General features: G+C 40.7%; 1 protein-coding gene across 8 annotated transcripts in view; it reads right to left on the reverse strand.

Annotated features, from left to right (window-relative positions):
* The window catches only part of SFXN1 (sideroflexin 1), a 54,987-nt gene that overhangs the window by 16,068 nt on the left and 20,561 nt on the right, over nt 1–18,358 (reverse strand). For 6 of the 8 annotated variants that reach the window (XR_007476270.1, XM_004272019.4, XM_033432101.2 and 3 more), the window contains 6 exons: nt 11,565–11,735; nt 10,754–10,852; nt 9,162–9,237; nt 8,485–8,570; nt 7,429–7,556; nt 4,588–4,637 (listed from right to left, as the gene is read on the reverse strand). Coding sequence is in view for 6 of the 8 variants with exons in the window: in XM_004272019.4 (XP_004272067.1) it covers nt 4,588–4,637; nt 7,429–7,556; nt 8,485–8,570; nt 9,162–9,237; nt 10,754–10,852; nt 11,565–11,735 (610 nt within the window). In the remaining 2 variants the exon portion in view is untranslated. Of the gene's footprint in view, nt 1–1,693; nt 2,327–4,587; nt 4,638–4,953; nt 5,056–7,428; nt 7,557–8,484; nt 8,571–9,161; nt 9,238–10,753; nt 10,853–11,564; nt 11,736–18,358 lie in introns of those variants that run through there. The other 2 variants (XM_033432100.2, XR_004484443.2) reach the window with 2 other exon arrangements.

The following is an 18,358-nucleotide window of genomic DNA, read 5'->3' on the forward strand; positions in this document are numbered from 1 at the left end:
CCCAGTCTGTTTCTTGTCTTTTCAATCTCTTTACAGTTTTCAAAAAACAGAACTTTAACATTTTGTTGAAGCCCAATTTGTCAATTTTTTCTTTTATGGACTGTGCTTTTGGTGCTATGTCTAAGAAATCTTTGCCCAAGTCTAGATCTCAAAGATGTTCTGCTATATTTTCTTCTAGAAGTTTGACAATTGTAGATTTTTACATTTAGATTCCATGAACTATTGGGAGTTGATTTTTATATATGGTACAGTCAGTTCCCTACACGTGGCCCACATCCCAGGCAACCTGACCATCTACAAGTCTCCCAACAAGCCATGCTCTGTGTCTTCTCTGAGCTTCTGCAAAGCAGATGTCCCTGGCCAGTTGTCTTCAAGCCTCTGCCCACCTAGGGCAGTTGGGGGCGAAACCTCTTCTATGCTCCCTCTGTGCCTCATGCTGTACTCACCGTGTATTGGAACCATTTGCCCTGTGCCTCTCCCCACCACCATGCTATATGGTCCCTGAGAGCAGGGCCCAAGCCCTATTTCTCTGATGCTAGGACCTCGCACATTGCTTGGCATGCAACAGGCAGTCAACAAAGGGCTGCTGAATAAAATAAATGAATGAACAAATAAATGCCACATTCACACTCCATTAGCAGACAATCCTGAAAATCTACTGAGTAGACAGAGCCGTCCACTTTTATTAAAGAAAATATAAATGAACTAGAACTTAAGGAACGAGCAGCTCTTATCTGACCCAGACCATATCAACTTTATTCCCAATGAAAGTGCCAGCAAAGTAGAGAGACCACAGGAGCTATTCTTCAAGAACACTGTTGGGAAAAGCACCAGATTTTAAGCAGTGAACTTTTTGGTTTACTGCAAAGATTTCTGTGAGTCACCTGCCCACAGCTGATGCTTTTTGCCAGCACTCCATTTGGGAAAAGATAAAGCGTGGGGGGAAGTATGAGTCATGCCGAAGGCTCCCCGAGCTCACCGTTTAAAAAAGCCAAGAACATTCAATTCATTTCATGTTTGCAGAGGAGTCTGGTCAAATTCAAGGTAAAAGCCCAGATAAGTACATCCTTGCAGAGAGGCACATCTGGCCGCTGGAGCTGCGGGAACAATCAGAGGGCTAACCGACCCAGGCAGATGCCACCCACATGGACATGAACGGCTGAGGAAATGACCTCTAAGCCTTTGTAAAAGGGCTCAGAAAAGCCTGCCCTTCCAAATAGCATGTGAAAGTGCTTTGCAGATGGAAACATATGGATAGAAAGATAAGCTGCTCTGCCTATGCTTTTGTAATGGCCATAGGTATCAGTGAAGTCCTACAGTCCTCGCTACATGGGCAAAATGCAATATTTGGGTGTAACAGCAACCCTGAACATGGGAGTGGGATGTTATGTCTGAAGAGCTCAACGTTTAGCCATTGCTTTTTCAAAGCATCATCCTCCACAGAAGTCCGAATGAGTTCAGCTGCAGCCAGACCCTTTGTAGCTAGCGAGGTGCTCGGACTGACCCATGAGCTATTCTGACCTCCTCCCCCAACCCTGCCCCATGGCTTCTGATGCCAGCGGCCCCTTCCGGTTCCACATGAGGCCCTTCAGTAGTGGAGTGGGGCGGGCAGAGGGGAATCGAGGTGGCACACCTCTATATGATTATTGAAGGGTATGGTACCAAGCAAAGCTGAAAACCACAAACAAAAACAAGGGAGGAAAACACAATATTTATTCATGTATTGCTGTGAAAAGCCTAGGGCAGTGTGGCAACAGTGGCTAACCGCTGGTATCATTTGCTGGTCGCTTCGTGGAAGAAAATGCCAGGCTGTATCTATAGCAATTTCTGTCTGTCCCAGCAAGAAAATGATACAATATGCCCAGCTATGTCTCCTGCCCAGTGTTTGTCACCAAGATATGAGAGTAACCGTGGCAACTTTTCCAACAACGCTGAGACCCCAGGAGTTCAAAGGCAGTTGGGAGAGTAAAGGACCAAGTTCATTTCACATGTCTTCCCCAGTGACCTAACTCTTTAGCATGAATGTAGGTTCGAATGCAGACTTTCCTACGGAATTTCTGGAATCCCACGCCATGATCAGCTCACATGCAAGCAGCCACGTGTGCTCAGTATCCACAGCCTGGAGTGAGACTCCGGGGAATCATGTCCCACCAGCAGCGGCAGCTGGCAAGATTAGGAGTCTCCACTCCAGAGCCGGGCTGCTGACATACCTCTGCTAACTGGGTGCTGGGTGACGTTTGAGAGGCAGAGAGAAGGGGATGGGAAAGCTTCCAGGGTGGGGACACACTGTCACTGAAGGTGGCCTCCCAACTGCTCTCACGGTCACCTGCAAATTCACGACAATCATATATTATTGATGGAATGACCTACACTTGCAAAAGTATTCCTCTCTTGCCAAAGTTCACTTTCATGCCAGACACACTAACATGATGAGATGACAATTTCCAAGCCTTGTTATCTACCCAGAAATCTGGTCTTGCTTTAAAAACCTGATTTTGCTTAAATTCCATGGGAGGGGGAAGTTGGGTTTATTAAACACGGTTTTTGATTCTCCATTGTTCCCAAAGTTGGCATGCCAATACCTGAAGAAATTAACAACCAGGCAAATCCAAAGGTTGCCTGGGTCAACATATGCCCTTGCAGAAAGACTATAATCCTAATGACTTATCAGATCAAGAGCCAGCAGAGAAGAACCCAGGGCATCAATTCCACGTCTGCAAAGTTACGGATCCACTGGACGGGTCACTTCCTATTAGCATCCTGGAGGATAATGTCGATGGCCCCCTTTCTAAGTTCATTTGATAGGTTTTCTCCCTCAAAGCCTAAATTACGTCCCGTAAGGAAAGCAGGGATGGATAGAGGAAGGAGCATTAATTTTCTTTTTTTTAGATTATTTGAAAAATCACTGAAATGTCAAAGTTGGTGAGTTTTAGATGTTTAAATAATTTAGTAGTTTTAAGATCTAGTCACTGTTCAAGCACATACACTAATTCCTTTGGCAGCTTTAAAGAGTTCATCTGTTTACATAATTTGGTAATTTCAAGATCTAGTCCCTGTTCTAGTACATAAACTAATCCCTGAGCAGCTTTAAAGAATTAATCTTTTCTAAATTTTGCAGCAGAAACAGACTTCAGCAAAGCCTTTTCATGAATCCTCAAAATAAGGGCTTATCGAAGTAGGTAAATTATGTCCAATGAGGTCACATTTACATTTTGGTCATCACTAATAGCATTACTGATTAAATCAGTGTAACTGTTTTATATTTTTGTTTAATCTTACACTTAAGGCTATAGAAACCCTCACAGGAGATGGGACGGGGACTCAGAGCGCATTTGAGGATGCAGCCTTCTGGGGTGGCCCGGGGGTCTGTGGACACCCCTGGGAACGTTCCCAGGAGCAATGGGATAGTTCAATCACTACAGAGCCACTGTGACACCCTATCTTGCCATTCACATCGACATGTAAGATTGCCAGAGGAAGAAGCTCAGGGAATATAATCTGCTTATGTACCCAAAGCTCCCAAGGAAGACTGGGAGGGGGCTGCTGAAGAGAGGGTCCCCTTTCCCTCACATGGGGTTGGTGCGTCGACATGCCGGTCAGATGAGGCACACAACACTACTATTTTTTCAAAGCATCCTTTCTGGGCTTATTTTTCTAAGAATGTGATTGTATTGAAAGTATTTAGTGTTGGCCTGGATGGAGCCCATAGGGTGAATAAAGGTCAATGAACATTTACCTGTTGGACACTTAGAATTCTCCTAATCACAGAAATCATTCAGGAAGTGTTTGGTCTGTGAACCATGTCCTTTTTTCAAAGTCCGATACCGTCCTCTCAGTGTGACGGTTCTGTCGCTAAGACCCAAAACAATTCACCCCAAGAGAGCTGCAGTGTTTACAACACACCTGCTCCTCCAGCAAGGAACTGGACTCATTCCTCCCCGCAGGTGTAATGGTGTCAGTTTCTAGATACAGCAGGAGCCAAACGAGTCACCCTATCCCACCCTTTCCTACTTGTTACAAGAACTGGAAAGCTAAGATGGAGCATACATATGATTGCATTAAATCATGGAAGTTACAAAAACAATGCAGACAGTGCACAGAGATTTCTCAGTGACAGTTTCATCCTGTAATATTTTCAGACCCTGAGGGGAGGCGGCTGATAGATTAATAGATTATTAGATACGATCACCAAAGAAAAATACATCAGGGCACTAAATTCAGTGTTCTGTGAAGCTACTACTCCAGGTTATTTCTTCCTTTCTGATAGTATGTATCGGGACTTACAAACACATCATTCCAAATTCACACCATCTCCTCATTATCATCTAGCTAGGGATCCGACTGCTGACTACGATGACTGTGTACCCGGGTTATAACCTCTCAAGAGGAGTGGGCAGCATTCAATAAATGAAGATTTATGAGAGCTTTTTCAAATATCTGATATTAGAAATAAAATATCCCCTGAAGTGCCCAATTGCCACTGGCCTTCAAATTCTTTACTCACTATTCATGTGGGAAATACTTCAATTTGAAGTCTGAAAACAAACTGAAAGGATTGAGACAAGGATAAATAGAAGTGGGGCTTACCTTGAGAAAGGCTTTCTTTTCCAAAGTGTTCATGATAAAGGGAGGGATGGCTGGAAGTAAAGATAGATCCACTTAAATCTTCATGTCTATTTTCAGCTCACTTTTTTTTTGTTCCCCCCAACAATTTCACAAAAGGCTTATATTACTTTTAGGCTATTTTCACACTGGCAGAGTAAAAGTAATTGCAATAATTCTTTAAAATACCTTAGTATTTTTTAAAAAAATCCATTGTTTCCATTCTCTAGATTTTTGAAAAATAACACAATGCTCTTTGCCAGCCAGAAAATTTTATGATATTGAAGAGAACTTTATATCTAACATTAAATACACAACAGTACAAACATCAGGAACTTCTCCCTCCTATACCAATGAAACAAATGCAGCCTTCCTGGGGTGTCCATCCCACGTAGAGTCCAGTATAAAGATTCCTGCTTTGAGTCACGCAGACCACTTGCTAGCTGGGTGAGCCTGGAAAACAATTCTCTGAGCCTCAGTTTTCTGTTTTCCTCATCTATATAATAGGCACAATTGTATCAAACTAGCCAGGATGATTAGATGCAATGATGCACGTAAAACACTGGATAGTGTTAGTTCATTTATTCATGATTTTTATCAGACTAAACTGTCACATCAATTTCAATATATGAATTACCTTTAGAGATTTCGCTGGGATAGAAAGATTGCGTTCCTTCTCCGGGGACTAAATAATGTTTAAAGTAACCAAGCCACTGGAAACAAATTTGTTGGGCCGGCTGAACTTCAAAGAGGAGCGTCCTTATTTCAAAATGGGAAAGAACAAAACCAAAAGCCCACCCAGGGTAGAAGCCGGAATGGCCACCTTGATTTCGGCAAATTGGAAATCTGGGCTCAGCAGGTGTTCTGGGGCTGCCTCCCCAGCCTCCTCGTAGGTTACTGACAACGTGCTGGTCCCGGACTCAGGGGACTCCTGGCCTACAGTTCACGACTGTGGTTTCCACCATTCACTCACCCCTACGGTGCACACCGCTGTCTCATGAGGGCACTGAGGTGCTTCTTTGTTAAATCACTTAATGGTGGTTAAATCAGATAACCAATTAGCTGGAGTGCAATTGGCTGGAATGCGCCTCCAAGTTTTCTTTCATGCCCTTTTCTTCAACCTTCCTTTGCCCACTCCTACTGTCTGCTGGTGAGCTTTCCCAGTGACAAAAGGAATTTAAAGACAACAAAAAATATCAGTGAGAAAACCTGACAGCACTTGATTAAGTATGCTTCTTTTGAGAGTTTAGTTAATAGCCAAGTGCTGTTTGCATCTGATTTAGACAAGGAAAGTAAACATACTCATTTCTCTCTGTAAGATATATATTTATATTTTTCTGCAAAGAGTTACGTACTCCCGGGCCCTCTGGTTTCTGAGTAAGTCTGAGAACCTTCTCGAGAGACCTGGTCTGAGGGTAGCTGAAGAAGCCTTAGGAGTGGACCAGAGATTCTCAGGGGAACTAAATCACCATGGAGATTTTCTGCTTTTGGTTATGTTGAGTCCAGGCCCTAGGGACAAAACTGAGTCACATATTAATAGCTCCTATAACTAACCCAACTTGGTTCATGCTCTAAGGTTTTCCCATTGATACAAATAAATCTTCAGTAGAAGTTATTCCTATTCAAGAACTTTTGGAAGTTTCTTTTCAAGATTTACAAAGATCAAATTCTTTCCCTTCAAATTGTCATCACCTTCACTGTCACTGCCCTGGTCCAACTACCATAATCTCTTGCCTGCAGTAGTCAACAGCTTCCTGAACAGTCTCCAACCACCATTCTTGGTCCCTCTTCAGCCTACTCTCAACACAGGACCCTGAATCACTCAGTTAAAACCTAAGCCGGATTATTATTACCACTCCTGTGCTTGAAACCCTCCACGGCCTCCTACCCCTCAGACTAAAAGCCAGGGCTCCAAACGCTTGCAGGGCCACCTGCGTTCTGCCCGCTGGGGCCTCGTCTACTCCTTTCTACTGTTCCCACACCCTTCTCTCCCCTCCCGCTGCACCTGCCTCCTCTGATGCTTCCGTCACACTGGGCACAGCTCCCTGCTCTCCTGCTGTTCCGTCTGCCCAGAATATTCGACCCTGGAACCACTGGGCTCCCTCGCTCCCATCTGTCCAGTCTACTTCTGTAACCAAGCAGGACCGCACGGGGTCTTCCTGGGACAGACCCCTTCCCCATATCCTCTGCTGCATCTCCTCTCTGAAGTACCCAGCTAACAGTACCTCATGGATATTTCCCGAGTTTTTCAGATGCTAAAAACCACCACCCAATGGAAGAAATTAACTGTTGGATGATCATGAGCACGTAGCCCCCAGACCTTCTGGTGCCTAAGGATTGATAATGTTAACTGTCCTGTTACCTCGCCATCAACCAATCAGAGAATTGTGCATGAGTTGATCACACACCCTGTGCCCCCCCTCCCTCACCTGGCCTTTCAACATGCTTTGCTGAGACCGTTCGGGGGTTTCTGGGGGCATGAGCCACCCGTTGTCCTTGCATGGCCCTGCCATAAACCTTTCTCTGCTCCAAACTCCCAACATTTGGGTATCATTTGGCCTCACTATATGTGGGGCACACGGACTTACATTCGATAGCACTTCCACCCCAAGATCCCCAACCCTCTTCCCCCCCACCCCCCGCTTAGCTCTATAACCATCTCACCTATTCATATTTTACTTATTTTTGTTAGTTTTCTGCCTCCCCCGCCAGAAAGTAAGTTCCACTAAGGGAAGGGATCCTTTGCAGTTATTGCTCACTGGTGCACCAACGCTTGTTTGATTGAAACGTACCGAACAAATGAATGGATGGCAAAGCTCTACTCACCCATGCCGGGGGCCGCCATGAGGATCCTGGAGACGACTACTTGCGTGATGGCTTGTTTAGCAGCGTTTGCAGACTCGCCCAGGCGGTTCCCGTTTTCATCTGTGACAGGAATGCCAACTTTGAGTTCCCTAGAGAGCAAGACAACGGGCAAAGAAGTTCACAGGTGCCTTCGCGGAATGGCTGGAAACAGCACTGAAGCTGTGAAAGCCCGAGTCCCTACTTAATCCAAAAATCCACTCCAGTGTCATTTTTGGCACTAATAAGTCTATTTTTAAAACCACAAACATGCTTAATCCTCGTGTGATAGACACACAAGTAAAATAATGCTAGTAAATTTTGTAAAAAAAAAAAAGGTGTAGCATTTTGAACAACAATAGGACTCAACAGGTGAATACGCTAACTTAGAGATAAGGCTGATTTCTAAGCTCATGTGCAAATTTGAGCAACTTTCCAAATGAGAGATAGATATAATTACTAAAAAATAAACTAACTGTACTGACATAGGCGTCACAAGTACACGGAACTATTGCATATTTAACTATGGTCACTACTGCTACAATTATAGCTCCTACTGTTACCCTGTTTTTCGTTATCCATTCCAAAATGCTTTTTTCTCGTTTTTTTCTTCTCCTTTAATTTTTGCCAGCACTAAAAAATACTTCCAGAGATATAGATTAATATTACTTGAAACCCCAAGAGAAAATTTGGGGGGAAGGGGCGAAGAACCTATTGTACAGAAGAAGCTTTCTAGGCATAGATGTAAGTTTGAGATCTATTTTTTAAACTTTTTATTATACAGAGGTAGAAAGACTATTCTAAACCCCATACGGCCATCAGCCTGCTTTAATAATCAGCAACTCAGAGCTGACCTTGTTTCATCAATGGACCCATCCTCACCCCCAAAACCAGATTATTTGGAAGCAGATCCCAGATCTCATAAAACTTCATCTGTAAATATTAAAATAAAACAAATTTATTTAAGTTTCAACAAAGCAGATTATTATAAGACCCTACTGTCAAGCACAGGTGTTCTCTAAGAGGGCATATTAAGCTTACCTTTGCCTCATTAATGGAATATTAATGCAATTAGCAGCAGCTACCGCAGCGAAGGGAACAAAGCGTCCTATGAGCGGAGAGACATGCTGCAGAAAAGATAATTCCAAAAGCAAGATCTTATTTTTCCTGTAGTACTGAATGCAAGTACTTATTTCTTCTTGAAAACCTCTACAAATGCAGAGTCCTATTTGTATAGAAACTTGGGCCAAGAGTACGTTCAAAACTTGGTTTCCTAGAGGTACTTTCTATTTCCAGCCTGGGCACACTGGGACAAGGCAGACTTCCAAGATATTTTGATGGATTTATGTGGCTGATGGAGCAGGGGCTTTGGAGTCCCACAGTGTTGGGTTCAGATGCTGACTCCTCTACCTCTTCAGGGCAGTGCCTGGAGGTACCCAGCCCAGCACCCAGCCTCTGGTGGGCTGTATGGATGGGTGAGCATTTAGCATTGAATACACAGTGCCAGGTACAGACCAGGGTCTTGGCAGACGTTATTAGTGACACTCCTTCCCAAACGTATTGAAAGATACACTTTAAGAAAGCAGTCGGAGATAATGACTATAATAAGAGAGTCATAGGACTTGAACTATTTTGAGAAATTAACAGAGAGACTTAGAGCCAGGCAGGTGAGAACAAATTAAGAAGCTTTACTGCTATGGAAATAAAAATCTGAGTACCTTGGTTAATGCATTGAGTCCTAGAGCTGTCGCTACAGCACCTGTTGTTGCAGAAACATAAGCTGTTCCCAATTCACTGAAAAGAAGGAAAATGGTACATAAACAACAAGTGTGCGTCAGAAAACTCAAGCCCAACATTTTTGGAAGAAATCAAGATTAAGAATAGAGATTCCATAAAACATGACACAAATGAACTTATCAAAGAAACAGAAACAGGCTCACAGACATAGAGAACAGACTTGTGGTTGCCAAGAGGGAGCGGGGTAGGGGAGGGATGCGTTGGGAGTTTGGGAATGGCAGATGCAAACTATTATATATAGAATGGATAAACAACAAGGTCCTACTGTCTAGCACAGGGAGCTATACTCAACATCCTGTGATAAGCCATAATGGAAAAGAATATGAAAAAGAATGTGTGTATGTGTTAACGAGTCACTCTGCTGTACAGCAGAAATTAACACAACATTGTAAATCAACTGTATTTCAATAAAAAAAATTTTAAAAAGGAGATCCCACAGAACAACATTCGTCATCACTCTACAAGTAGAGATATTCAGACCCATACAAAAATGGCATTCTTCACATAGAACCTAACTACCACGCCAAACGAGCAGACACAGAGAATATGCATGCATGGTGGTGGGGGGGAAGGAAGCAGGGACTGTGCAGGAAGCTACAAATGTGGGAAAATGCATATTAGCTTAAATGTTTGTAGCATATTTGCTTAAATAAAAAAATACTTCTCAAAATATCACTATACATACTGAAAGTAAAAATGCAGTGCCGCCATTCTAAAAATGACATCTTATGGTATAAAAAGACTAAAAGTCTCATCCTCAAAATACAATTAAGCCCAAGCCGTTCTCTCTTGCTTTAAAATAAATTTTAATTCAAGGATTGGATGAAATGAAGGTGTGACCAGCACTGCTGGGCTGCAGATTTCAATATTCTTTGTTCCCTAGGATGATAATAGAAGACTACAGATGGTCAAAAGCAATTTGAGAGTTAAAACAAAAAAGAAAACGCTTTGAAGTGTTACTAAGTTAGGCTCAAAGTTTTGGTTAACTAATCACTTTAGTCTATCTGAACATCTTTTCACAGGAGGCAAAATTTTAAATCCATTCACTTTCTTTTGGGTTCCGGAGGCGTCCTATTTTAAAGACAAATCAGATACAAAATTCCCCTGGATTTCTGCAGAGATCACACTGTTGATTCTGCTACTTTTGATGCTGGTATCTGTCTACACCCACAGGGTGGATGGGGGTACAGTGTGTCATGTCACACAGGCCAGCCCTGAGCTGCCTGCTGTGTGTTCTGCGGGGGCGAGGCGGGGATGCGCCCTAGGGTGTGGGAGCCATGTCCTCCTACCAGAGCCACTAACGGCATGGATGATGTCTGGAAAGGCAGGCTGCAAAAAACCGTTACCTACATAGAAAGGGAGGAAAAGAAACACTACTGAAAAATATGCTCCCTAGGATTCCAAACCGTATAAACAATTTGTACGAATATACTTTTTTAACCAGGAGAGCATCACCAGTGAATCAAATGAACCCCAGAGAAGTGCAGAGGACAGTTAAATCTTCCAGTCTTACTTTACAGTGAGGGGAGCATCTCCACTTCTGTTGGTGTAATTGACCACGGCATTGAAGGACTGGTTGATCCACTGCCAGAACAGCACTGCCGGTGTGGTCCTGAAACAGATCGATCCATCACGTACCCACCAGCGCTTGTGAACCAGCCGCCATGCAGAATGGACAACGTGAGCACCAGTAACCAGAGAGGAGATGGACTGGAGAAGGGAGAACGCTGGGTCCGGGACTGTGTGTTCTGGGTCAAAGGCCGAGGACCGGTGTGGCTGGGCAGATTTTTATCTTGTCTGATTCTCAGTTTCCTCATTCGTTAGATATGGATAGCAACAAACTCAGAGGGTTAGGGTGAGGATGGAGATAACTTATTTAAATTTTATCTTAAATTTGTAAGGGAGCCCAGCAAACAGTGGGCACCCAATTAATGTGATTAATGTCAGGTCCCTTCTCTTAGGGAAAAAAGCCATTTGTAGGCTATTTCTGGTCCCTCCTCACTACATGTCTACACCTACACCTATACTTATACCTATAGCTATGAATGGATTAAACAGAATCTGCTTAGAGGATCTTTTTATTTTCTTTCTCATTTTCTTTTGGGTCTAAGATTTAGGGAGAAATTCAACCTCCTTTTGGGCAACAAGGAGAGTTCTACTCAACAGAGGGAAAAGGTAAAACAACCCCCTAGAGTTGCAACATTTATACAAAATGAAACGCCACATGAAATGACATTTATTTCGATTAAACCACTCACATAAAAAAAATGTACTTTAAGCTTCTGGAATATAAAGCAAACTGTCGTTACATTGCCAGAACTCACCTATAGAATGTCATCATACAACCTGTGATGGTCATGTTCATTGGAACCTGAGCTGACATCCTTCCTATCAAGATCATCTTTTCACCAGTGTCGGGATGAAAAGCTGAATCATAGATGTACTTTGCTCTCCATAACTCATTTTCTGTGAGACCCGGAGGAACAATTCCTTGCCTAGGAAAACAGCAACAAATAACATGGCGATTGTTCATTCCAAATATCTCACCAGTGCTCTAGAGACATGTAGCTAGAATGTCCTGGAGTTTATGTTTACCTAGAACATCTGTGTCTGGATGGAGTCACAAATCTAACTATTACAGAGTCAGGGAAAATTCTAATAACACGAAAGACAATAAACACTTAAAATGAGCATGTCAAACCCATAAACCTCAAATTGCCTATAATTTGGAAAAACAAAAGCATCTTGTATAATAGGGAAGTATTCAACTTTGAAATAGTCTTTGTTTTAAATGACATTTAAAAATGTACTTTGAACTCTGTAAATGCTATTTTTAACTCATTAGACAAAAGTTGTAGCAATCAAGAATATGAATTCATTTTTAAACCTATAGTTTGAAAACCTAGACAAGAAAGGCTCACTATTTTCCCTCTTTATCAAAGAACACATATTCATTGCAAAAAATTTAGAAAATACAGGAATTGATTAACACAATTAAAAGCATTCAAGCCTCTCCCAACTTAGCACCACTAGCAATGCTTTGGTAAATGCCCTTTCAGGCTTTTATTGGATCTATTATACATGATATTTTTATTTAAAGGCATTGTATCAAATCACCTTTTTTATTCAATAATATTTTGTAAACATTTCTCTATATCTTTAGATATTCTTCTATATCATCTGTACTGGGTTGAATAGTGTCCCCCCCTAAAATTCTTGTCCACCTGGAACCTCAAAATGTGACCTTATTTATAAACAGGGTCTTTGCAGATGTAATTACATAGTTAAGATGAGGTCATGCTGGATTGGCGGGGGCGGGAGGGAGCAAATCAAATGATTGATGCCTTTATACGGCCAAGTGCAGCCACGCAAAGAAGGACATGTGATGACAGAGGCAGAGATTTGAGTGACGTAGTTACAAGCCTAGGGCCACCAGAAGCTGGAAGAGGAAGGGAGGGATTCTGCCCTAGAGCCGTCAGAGGGAGCAGAGCCCTGCCAACACCTTGATTTCAGACTTCTAGAGTCTGGAACTGTGAGAGAATAAATTTCTCTGTTGTATTAAGCCACTCAGTTTGTGGCAATGTGCTATGGCAGCCTTAGAAATTATACCAATCCCCTACTGTTGGACATTTTAATTGCTTTTAACCTTTTCCATTGGTAAGGGATAAGGAAGTAAATATCCTTATAAATAAAACTTTTCCCCCATCCAAGATTATTTAGAAAGAAATGAGTACATTTGCTGAGACAAAAGCTATGTAAAATATTAAAAATGTAAATATATCTTTTATCCTTTTCCTCTACTTGAGTATGTCTTTTTTTTTTTTTTTATCCTCAGCAGCAGTAGCATCATTATTACTTAGGTAACCTGTTGTATTCTTTATACAATGTGGATAATTTTGTTTAGTTATGTTATCTGCCACCCTGAAAATTTTTATGATTATGCAGTCAGGTAGGAACAAATGAAGTTTCTGCCTAGAAAGGCGTGACCCACTTCAAGATTATAGGTATGTTCACCTATATAGTTCTTTGCATTTTCCTAATAGTTTTTTTTTTTTGGTCACAGTTTTAAGCTATTTGAAATTTATCTTAAGATATGAATATGTGAAATTGCTTAATTTTAGATTCCAGTTGGCTGGTCTGCCCTTCCAAGACCAAGATTTCAATGCTATATTTACCATCATGAACTTTTGTGAATGTTAGGCTGGACTTTCTACAGTGTGCCCATCATCTACACCTCGTGCTGCCAAACCCACCATTTTAACTGAGGGTCCCTTTGAATATCTGGTAGAGCAATGGTCCTTCACTCCACTACTCTTCGTCTGCTTTCTCAAAAGTGCCTTACTTACACCCAGTAATTTGTTCTTCCAGGTAACTCTTACAATTATTTTGTTAATGTTATAGGGGATTGCAATTTTATTTTGACCAAAACTATATTAAGCTGAAGAGAACTGCTATCTCTACAGCAATAAGACTTTCTTTCCAGGCCTACCACATATTTCTCCAGTTACTCAAAGGCATCTTTTAATGTCGCCCAGTGGTCTGTACTTGCCTCCTACTTCTGGGTAAGTTAATTCCCAGGTATTTTATTTATTTATATATATTAAAAAAATATATACATATATATATTGTTCTTAGGAATGAAATTGAAAAACACTGTCTAATAGAAAACAAACCTACGGTTACCAAAGGGGAAAGCATCTTTTTGTGTTCTATGTCCCCATAACATTAAAAGAAATTAAATCTCTTTATTAAGGTATCATTTAAATATTATAAAAGTCATTCATTTAAGTATACAATTTGATGAGTTTTGAAAAATGTACACGGTGGTGTAACCACCTTCAGAATCATGGTACAGAATATTTTCATCTCCCCCAAAGTTCCCTCAGGCCCCTTAGGAGTCATTCCCCCACTTCCGGCAACCACAGATCTGCTTTCTACCACTACAGTATTGCCTCTTTGAGAATTTCACATGAATGGAATCATACGAGTGAGTAGTAGTATGTGTCTGGCTTCTTCAACTTTGCATAGTGCTTTCAGATGCATCTTTGTTGTATCCGTGACCGGTTAATTGCTGAGTGGTACTCCATTCAATGAATGAGCCACAGGTATTTATCAATTCTCTTTTTAGCCATTCTAGTAGGTAGAAAATGGTATCTCATTGTGGTTTTTGTTTTGTTTTTCGTTTTTAGACATTCCAATGTATACTCTTTTCTTCCAGTTTCGTTGAGACATAGTTGACATACAGCACTGTCTAAGTTGAACGCATCCAGCATAATGACTTGACTTACATACATCATGAAATGATCAGCACAATAGTTTAGTGAACATTCATCATCTCATACAGATACAAAATTAAAGACAGAGGAAAAAAAATATTTGTCCTGCTGATGAGAACTCAGACTTTACTCTCGTAACAACTTTCATATATAACGTACAGCAGTGTTAATTCTATTTACCATGTTGTACATCACATCCCAAGTACTTATTTATTTTATAACTGGAAGTTTATACCTTCTGACTGCCTTCAGCCAATTCCCCCTCTCCCAACCCCCGCCTCTGGTAACCACAAATCTGATCTCTTTTTCTATGCGTTTGTCTGTCTGCTTGTTTGTTTTTGAAGTATAATTGACCTACAACACTATGTTAGTTCCTGGTACACAACACAGTGATTCGGTACTTCTGTACATTTCAAAGTGATCACCACGATAAGCCTAATTACCATCTGTCATCTTACAAAGATATTAAAATTATAGTTATTGACATATCCCCACACTGTACTGTACCTCATGTATACCTGTGACTCATTTATTTTGTAATTGGGAGTTTGAACCTCTTAATCTCCCTCACCAATTTCTCTCCTCCCCCCAACCCCCTTTCCTATGGCAACCACCTGTTTGTTCTCCGTATCTATGAGTTTGCTTTTGTTTTATGTTCATTTGTTTTATTTTTTAGATTCTACATGTAAGTAAAATCATACAGTATTTGTCTTTCGCTGTCTGACTTATTTTCACTTAGCATAATACATGCAAGTCCATCTGTGTTGTTGGAAATGACAAGATTTCATTCTTTTTTATGGCTGAGTAATAGATGTTTTACATATCTATATATACCACATCTTCTTATCCATTCACCTATTGATTGGCACTTACGTTGCTTCTATATCTTGGCTATTGTAAATAATGCTGTAATAAACACAGGGGTACATATATCTTTTTCTAATTAGTGTTCTTGTTTTCTTTGAATAAATACCCAGGAATGGAATTGCTGGATCGTACAGTAGTTCTATTTTTAATTTTTAAAGAAACCTCCATACTATTTTCCATAGGTGGCTGCACCAATTTACATTCCCACTAAAAGGGCAGAAGGGTTCCCTTTTCTTCACATCCTCGCCAAAAGTTGTTATTTGTTGTCTTTTTGATTCTGACAGGTGTGAGGTGATATTTCATTGTGGTTTTAATTTGCATTTCCCTAGCAACTAATGATGTTCAGCATCTTTCCATAGGCTTACTTGATATTTCTGTATTTTCTTTGGTTTAGTGTCATCAGCCTATTCAAATCTTTTGACCATTTAAACAAATTGGGTTGGAATGAAAAGAATTCTTTATCTCTTCTGGACATAAGTCCTTTATGAGCTATACGTTTTGCAAGTATTTTCTTCCAGTCTGTGAATTGCATTTTTGTTTTCTAAACAGTGTCTTACGAAGTGGAGAGACTTATCTTTTCCCTTATTGTTCATGCTTATGTCTTATCTAAGAAACCTTTGCCTATCCCAAAGTCATACAGATTTTATCTTGTTTTCTTCTAGAAGTTTTACAGTGTTAGCTTGTATATTTAGGTCTATCATCCATTTCAAGTTATGTTTATGATTTTGTTTAAAGATTAATACTCTTTTTTTATGTGGAAATCCATTTTTTCCAGAACCACTCATTGAACAGAATATTCTTTCTCTATTGAATTATCCAGACACCTTTATTTAAAAATCAATTGACTATATATGTTTGAGTCTATTTCAGGATCCTCTATACTGTTCCACTGATCTATATATCTATACTGTTTTGATTACTTGAGCTTTACAGTAAGTCTTGAAATCATGCATTTAATATTTTTGTTGCTACTGAAAATATGATTTTTAAAATTTCAACTTCCAGTTGTTAATTGTTACTATACAGAAACCCAACTGATTTTTGTATATTGATCTTATATCTTGTGACTGTGCTAAACACTCTATTTGCATTTTTGGTAGATTCTTTCTATATAGATGATCATGTTTTCCGTGAATGAAGAGAGTTTTAGTTCCTTTCCTATCTGTACATCCTTTATTTTTGTTGCTCTTTTTTTCTTATTGGACTAGCTATGCTAGTCCAATGCTGAATAAACGTAGTGAAAGCTGAACTCCCTGCCTTGTTCCTGATCTCAGGGGGAAAGTTTTCATTCTTTCATCATTAAGTTTGGTGTTAGTTATAGGCTTTTCTTAGATGTACTTTATTCCTTCTATTCCTAGTTTGCTGAGAGTTTTATCATGAAGGGATGTTGGATTTTGTCTGCTTTTTCTGCACTTATTGAGAAGACTGTATGTTTTTCTGTCATAGTCTACTGATACAGTGATTTCCAAATGTTAAAATGAACTTGCAGTCTTGTGACGAACCATATTTGGGTTCTGCTTATTTTGGGTATTATCCCTTTTAAAGATGGCTAGATTTAAGTTGTAAATTTTGTTGAGGAGTTTTTGTGTCTATGTTTATGAGGGATATTGGTCTGTAATTTTTGTCTTGTAATCCCTTTGGTTTTGCTATCAGTGGTCTCATAAAATGGATGAAGAAGGGCTTCCCTGGTGGCCGAGAGTACGCCTGCCAATGCAGGGGACACAGGTTTGTGCCCCGGTCCGGGAAGATCCCACATGCCGCGGAGCAGCTGGGCCCGTGAGCCATGGCCGCTGAGCCTGCACGTCCGGAGCCTGTGCTCTGCAATGGGAGAGGCCACAACAGTGAGAGGCCCACGTACCGCAAAAAAAAAAAAAAAAAAAGGATGAAGAAGTCTTTCCCCCTCTTCTATTTTCTGAGAAAGTTTGTGATGGAATTGATATAGTTTCTTTCTGTGAAGAAATAATTTCTTTCACCTGTGATGCTAATTGGCCTTGGAGATTTTTGTGGGAAAGTTTTATTTTTATTTATTTATTCTGCCATCTTGCTCTTTGTTTTCTGTTTGTCTCATCTCTTCCTTGTTCCTTTTTTTTCTCTTTCCTTGCCTTATTTTGGATTGAGTCAATTTTGGTAATTTATATATTCATAGAAGGCTAGACATTTCACTAATATTTCTAAAATTTTTAGCAAAGAGCTACATAGTAGGCTTCATTTTTTAAAAAAAATTAACTTATTTTTGGCTACGTTGGGTCTTCATTGCTGCGCACGGGCTTTCTCTAGTTGTGGTGAGCGGGGGCTACTCTTCGTTGCGGTACACGGGCTTCTCATTGTAGTGGCTTCTCTTGTTGCAGAGCACGGGCCCTAAGCGCATGGGTTTCAGTAGTTGTGGCTTGCGGGCTCTAGAGCGCAGGCTCAGTAGCTGTGGCACACAGGCTTAGCTGCTCTGCTGCATGTGGGATCTTCCCCGACCAGGGATCGAACCCATGTACCCTGCACTGGCAGGAGGATTCTTAACCACTGCGCCACCAGGGAATCCCCTTCATTTTTATATTTCTATTTCTCACAGGCAACTTTCTTATCTTCTTGTTACATACTTTGAGTTTTATTTATTTATTTTATATTGATTAGATGTGCCAGAGGCTTATCTTTCTCTGGGCTTATCAGAGAACCAGTTTTTCATGTATTTTTCAATTCTGTTAATTTCTGACCTTAAAAAAATGACCTTCTCTCTGTTTTCTTTGAAAAACAGTCTATATAGTGGTTAACAGCATGAACTGTGGAGTCAGACTGTCTGAGTTTCTATGCTGGCTCTGCCACTTAACAGTGGCAGGACTTTGACTTTTGTGCCTTAGTTCTTTCATCTGAAAAATGGGCATAACGAGAGCACCTACCTTCAAGGGCTGCTGAGGTGTAAATGAATGCACATGAAGTGCTTCAGGCAGTATCATTACACAGCATGTGCTATTGCTATTTTCTTT

This window comes from Orcinus orca, chromosome 3 (genome assembly GCF_937001465.1).
Source record: "Orcinus orca chromosome 3, mOrcOrc1.1, whole genome shotgun sequence".
Lineage (NCBI taxonomy): Eukaryota > Metazoa > Chordata > Mammalia > Artiodactyla > Delphinidae > Orcinus > Orcinus orca.